Here is a 6,642-nt window from a genome sequence, read left to right on the forward strand (position 1 = left end):
ATTCCTCAGCAGGCGCAAGGACGTGGCCAGGACAGTGTTCGACCATTGGAGGATTGCGTCAGTCTTGTCTAAGAGTCAGAGATTAGTCTCAAATCTTTGTGCTTTGGTTCGGACGGGAAGGAGGCAACCCTCATAACAGCGGTCTAGAACTGTACCACCTACGAATTTGTGCGACTCGCTTAATGCTAATGCTATTGCTAATGCTAACTTTGCCGAATAGAGTAGGGGTCGCACACGCAGACCAAAGTCGTGACAGAGTTGTAAAAGCGACTCTCCACGAGGTGAGTGTAATTTACATTCACCTCGTGTAGAGTTGCCTTCGCAACTCCCTCACGACTTCAGTATGAGTGTGCGACCCCTACTCTATTCAGCAAAGTTTTAGACAAAACCACAATGCAAAAGTCGTCCATACATCGTTTCTTGATTACACGCTTCTGAGCTGAGAAAATAGCAAGTGAGTGTAACTCTTTGCAAGTGAGTGTTCCCATCCTTGCCCGGCAGTGGAAGATCTTCCGAAACCATTTCTTCCCGGACAGGTACTGAAGTCCATACTATGTATGTTTCCGGTTGGAGGCTAGCTTCCGGTTCATAGGCACCCTGGTGACCAATTTCCTGTGCTTTTTTCGCGTTCTACTCGGTTTAGTCCCCGGCGATGGACCTAGCCTACTACGCCGGAGAAAAACTCCGACAACTCCCGACACCGTTATTTCATCCTGACCAGTTAGGTGCCGAGATCCAATCGCTTTTCAACCCAATCTAATCTTCACGACGACAACGTCAACTGTCACGTCACACAGGGAAACACGAATTACCTCGTACCTGGAGCATTCAAAGTGACGTGCTCCGATGACTCCTCTACTCCGGGCAAAATGGTGAGGCATTGTGACCAAACCAATGCAGATACTACCTGAAGCAGCCATGGCAAAAACTGCGTCAGATGGAAGTTCACCTCTCCCTACATACTTCCTGTAAATCCACGCAGTCACGTTTGGTGTGAGCCGGTGGGTTCACCAGCCTATCACCGCATTGTCCCACTCTTGCTGGCATTTAGCAAACGTGTCCGCTCTGACAATACTCCTCACGCTCCTGGTATTTCTCCATTGGTAACATTCTACGTCCTTTGGCAGAGTGATGCAAATGGACATCATCCCCGCAATAACACATACCCCAGTCAACCAGTAATTGTATAAGATGTTGGATAAGATGTTAAAGTGGAGGCGATATGCGTACATTTTACATGCGCCTAAGTGGAGGCATGCACGCAAATGGCCTCCACTTTATCATCTTATGCAACATCTTGTACGATTATTGGTTGTCTGGGACTGCTCCCGTCGATATGGTTCGGCACGCCATGAGCTGGAACGCTCTTTTCAGCTTCACACTATTTCGCTTTGTTTTTAACGCTGGGCCTGGGACTCCGTTCGGCATGATCCTCACCTACGTGTTGACCACTTCTGATGTCTTTTCGCTGACGTAATCAACATGAGCGTTGTAATTTAAACGGTCGTCGGCCATCAGCCCCAGGTGCTTCAGTACTCTTTCCGACGCAATTTCGTGCTCTCCGACTTTGATGATTACCAGCTGAACAGTTTTGCAGTTGTTCACTAGTACTACCTTCGCCTTATGATGGAACCGCTGTAGCCTGTTAACCGTTATGTGTCCGATGAACTTTTTTGCTTTTTTCTACACCGTGTTTTTTAAATGGGCGCTGGGTACCCGAGTACGCTGTCGGCTACATAAGGGTTAAGGATAATCCTTTCCTCCAGTAGCTTCCCGAGGGTGTCCAGCAAACACAATAATGGTCTGTCGATGCTGGATCCCCTGGAGGCATCACCGGTTTCGGCAGTAAAACCAGCTTGTGGAACTTTCATCTATCTGGGCTAGGAAATAACTTCATCCAAGCATTTCTATAGCGCCATCCTGAATATGTCAGGGAACACCTGTATCGCCGTTTTTAGTGCCACATTGGGGATTCCATCCGGACCAGGAGCTTTCTTCAAATTCAGATCTTTTGCAACTACTATCAGGTACTATCAGTTCTTCGATAGGGATTAGTGAGCCTTTTGATTCAGCTTCTTTGTGTGAAGACATTGCGAAACGTTGTGTCATGGTGCTGAAATAGATCTTCCACGATCTTTTCAACTTGTCCGGACACATTTCAACGGGTGTCCTCAAGCCCTTCAACTTCACCGCCAAAATCGATTCACGTTACCCCATGAGTTGGCATCCGCTTCTCGGCACAGCTCTTTGAAGCAGTTCGATTTGCGGTCATGACGACATTTATAGGAAGCTGCCAATACGTCAACAGTGTACCTTGGTGTCATTCTAAAAGAGCGAGCGACGGACGATACTACGGGCTACGGGTACTGTTCAGGATTACGTCGGGTTGTAGCTCCTCTTTCGTTGACGTCGAAGTTGGTTCCTGTTGTTGCACAATCTGAGATTTTTCGAGGTGTTTAGTAGTCCAAGTAGATACACATTTGGACAGCACTTTCTCCGACAAAAACATGTTTGAATCTTGTAAGAATATTAAAAAAAAGATGCCTCCTAATTTGATGAAATCTTTTTCTTAGGTGTATTCCCATGGTACGAAAAGGTCTCTACTGTAGGAATATGTCGGCATGAGTTCTATGCTGCCTATGCTCGCATATGAATAGGAATCCCAGCAAATATGGGACTGATATGCGATTATAGGCAATACATAAATCCGTCGAAATCAGATCCAGTAAGAATCTTGACTGTATAACGTCATGTTAAGCCTGATTGATAACCATGTCCTCGCAAGCATTAATAACCATGTGATCTCAAGCATATGTAATTCATAAAGTGTATAATTTACAACTTATTTTCAATACAGCCCTAATTTACCTGTGTTCTAAATGATTACCTTTTTATAATTCCAATTAGTTATTAAAAGCATACCTGAAAAGAATAAGAAAAAAACATGAGTTAATTCAAGTTACACAAAAAATTGTAGCAACATTTCAAAAGTTGTAACGTTTCTAGAATAATTAAATTGTTGTTCGTGCATAAAGTCACAAGAACGTTATTAAGTACAAGTATTAAGTGTAGATTCGCCTTACTGGGTGAAAGGAACGATTTTAAAATCGATATCATCAAGTTTTTTTTATGGCTGACAAACATGTGAGAGCTCTTATTAATTTGTAAAACAAGCATCAAATCAATAATTACTGCTATATAATCGATCCAATTGAAGCGTCTCATTAACCTTCTTAATTTATTTATTTATTTATTTACCATTAACATCAACAGGCTTGTGTATGCCCCAATGATGTGTACTTAAAACTAAGGTACAAAAGCATTTAACAAACTCGACAACTTTTCGCCACAAAAACTGAAATACAATGCAACTATGAACACCACTAAATACAAATTTATCATTCAAATACAGATAACATGTATCATTTCTTATTTGTAACTAAACAGTACAACAGATAACATAACATAGCATATTAAACAAGAATTATAACAAAAAAACATTTTAACCTTCATGAAATCACATAATTTACAATATAAAAACAAATTACAAAATATCGGGTTTCCACGGGCATCTTACTTTTTTAAACTCCCGAAATTTAATGTTTTTAGGCCATGTAGATGACATCATCGCGGCAGATTTCCATTTACGATTTAATATCACTTTGAAGGAGACATAGTCAAGTGCACTACAATCAACCCATCGTGGAACTAACTTTCTGACGTTAATGCGCTCGTTATCAAAGGTGCCCAAGCAGCGAGAAACCATGAGGTGCACATCTTCTTCCGAAACGCTTCCATCGATGTTAGTAAGCAATAAATCGAAGTTCTCGTCCTCGCAAATAGAATCTGATAACCGATTCGCAGTATCGAATGCGTTTGCCATTTCACTTGTTCCTCCTTCCTTCTGTCGCGATGAATTCGGCGTTGAGTGTCGTATCCAGGTATCCGAGTGATTGTTCTCATGCGACGTAATCACCGACAAAATAGATGCAACTTTAGCTTTCAGTTCGTCTACGTCCCGTTGTAGTACGCACGTTGGCTCCGGAACGATTTCGGCGATCGGTTCATTCAATTTCTCACTATGTTCTTTCCTCCACTGTACGAATTCAACCAAACACTCGTCGCACATCCAACAGCTATTCTTATTCGGAGGCGACACGGCAGCGAGCTCAGCAGTGTTCAATCCAACACAAGCGGCATGATAAACTGCGGCACACAATGCATTGCAGTATATGTACGGTTGGTCTTTTGTTACCACTGGAAGAAGACACTTTTTGCACTCCATAGCAAGATTTGCGGAACAAATTAATTGCACTTTTTTCGTCACAACGGTAGCCGATACGAACAACTTATATCGCAGAAATGTACAGACTATTGACGATCGTATTTTAAAAGATTCCTTCGGGATTTACGTGACCGATTCCAACAAAAAATAACCGTAAAACGACAAGCGATACAGAATTACGCCCGATTGAACCAACGACAACAGAATCACTTCGGTGTTGGTGTTGTGTTGTGTAATGCATCACGTTTGGAACAGCTCGCTGACATAGTGTACGGTGATCATTTTTTTTGTTGAATGAGAAAATCTGCTGATCAGATACCCAAGAGGTGGTTCCTCGAGTTATGTGGGGATCGACCCACTAAAAACTCATTCTCTCTCTTCCTTACCTTCGCGGTACGCCCGTTAAGGATGACTTCGAGAAGGAGGAGACCGTACATTAGTACACTCTAATGGTAAGCGTTCCACCAGCTACCGCCTAAAGTTTTTCACTCTTCCCTGGGAGCTCGGTTCCTGGCTAGTACTTGACTACCCGTTGAACTCCAGTTCTTGGATGGGGAAGGGGTGCTAACGCAGCTAGCTGTTGTTGGGCTCGTTATTTTCTCTGTAGTTCAAGTACGATTCGAGAAACCGTGGAAGTAACGGAATCCCACTTGTCCTCCCTTGTACACATCCTTTCAACAATATTGTCAGGCGTGATATGTCTACCGCATATCTCCTGCATACTCGACCTTTACTCCATGAAACGTGGGCATTCAAAGAGCACATGCTCCGCGGTCTCGTCGCAGTCTGCGCACTCCATGCGGGGAGCCTGCGTGCCCGAATCTGAGCAGATACCAAAGCAACCATGGCCTGACAGAAACTGTGTCAAGTGAAGCAGGCCTCGCCATGGGGCCTGTTCGTCCACTTGGACACGCTCGGTATGAGCCTACGTGTCCATCTACACTTGCTGCAGGAATCCCATTCACTGCCACTTCAGCATAGACGATGTTCAGGCGATTCGCCTCGCACCTCTGAGCCGCGACGCTAGAAGCACTCTCCTCTGCCACTCTGCCACCACTAGTGCTATCGCGACAACTAGCGCCTTCGCCCATGCGGCGGCGCCATACCGTTCCGTATGGATATCGTTTATGCCGCGAGCAGCTTACGCTTACTCGAGACTATTGGCGTGCTATTTGACATTATCTTTGACAATGCCATTATCGCCATGCTTGCCTTTTTGCAGGCATATTCTGCCGAATTTCAGCTTATCGTCCATCATGACCCCCAATCGCTTCAGTGAGCGCTTAGAGTTCATCGTGCATCCGCCTGTGGTGACCACTGCCTGTTGTTCAGACTTGCGGTTGTTGACCACCACTACCTCCGTTTTGTGGTGCGTGAGTGCCAAACGTCTCAACCCATGTCTTGACCTCATCCAGTCCTCTACTACCCAAGCAACACAACTGGCTACAAAACAGTGGCGGCAGGGTATTTAAGGGTTGCGTAGTAAGTCATAGTGACTTCTATGCAACCCTTACATACGCTGCTGTCACTGTTTTGTAACCATGTGTGTTGCTTGGGTATGCTAATTGCGTGCGTTGCTGTCAGTTCCACTTCCTCAATCGATTCGCCGTATACCACAAGGGTAATATCATCAGCGAAGCCGACAAGCTTTATACCCATGTGGAAGTTTGAGCCTCAATACGCCATCATAAGCCGTGTTCCATAGTACCGGGCCCAGGATGGACCCCTGAGGAATCCCCGCGGTGATCTTGTAGCTTCCCTCGCCTTCCTCGGTGTCATAGATTAGCACCTATTCTGGAAGCTCACCAGTATCTGTCATAGACCGGTAACCGGGACTCCTAGGTGGTGTATGACACACTCGATAGCGGCCCAGCTGACGCTGTAGAACGCATTCTTTATGTCCAGCGCAGCGTGACGACGCGCAATAGCAGATTCCTGTTCGCTTCTTCTGTAGCGCTATCTCGGCCGCTTTGGTAACAGACCTAATAGCGTCCACCGTCGATCGACCCTTTCGGAAGCCGAACTGGTTATCTGAGAGGCCAGAGTCATCGGGTTTCTCGCTATATACCGTCAGCCTCGATGGAATGTTCCGTTCAAACGGTTTTCCGGCGGTCTCCAGAAAGCAGATATGTCTGTACACCGACGGGTCGCCAGGTGGCTTCCCGGGTTTGGGCAGTAAAACCAATCTTTGTCTTTTCCAGTTCTCCAGAAATTCGCCTCTGCCTAGGCACATCTGCATAGCTATTCTGAACATGCCAGGGCTAGCCTAGATGGCCGTCTTGATGGCTACTGTCGGGGTACCGTACGGACCCGGAGCCTTGTTCAACTTAAGCGACTTCGCGATTGCAATGAGTTCG

General features: G+C 45.5%; 1 protein-coding gene across 1 annotated transcript; it reads right to left on the minus strand.

The window, feature by feature from the left end:
• Positions 1-3,242: 3,242 nt before the first annotated feature.
• LOC134286321 (uncharacterized) lies at positions 3,243-5,811 on the minus strand. The gene has a single exon (XM_062847927.1). The coding sequence runs from the start codon at positions 4,283-4,285 to the stop codon at positions 3,545-3,547; it is 741 nt and encodes a 246-aa protein (XP_062703911.1). The 5' UTR covers positions 4,286-5,811; the 3' UTR covers positions 3,243-3,544.
• Between the last annotated feature and the right edge of the window lie 831 nt (positions 5,812-6,642).

Source organism: Aedes albopictus, chromosome 1, assembly GCF_035046485.1.
Source record: "Aedes albopictus strain Foshan chromosome 1, AalbF5, whole genome shotgun sequence".
NCBI lineage: Eukaryota > Metazoa > Arthropoda > Insecta > Diptera > Culicidae > Aedes > Aedes albopictus.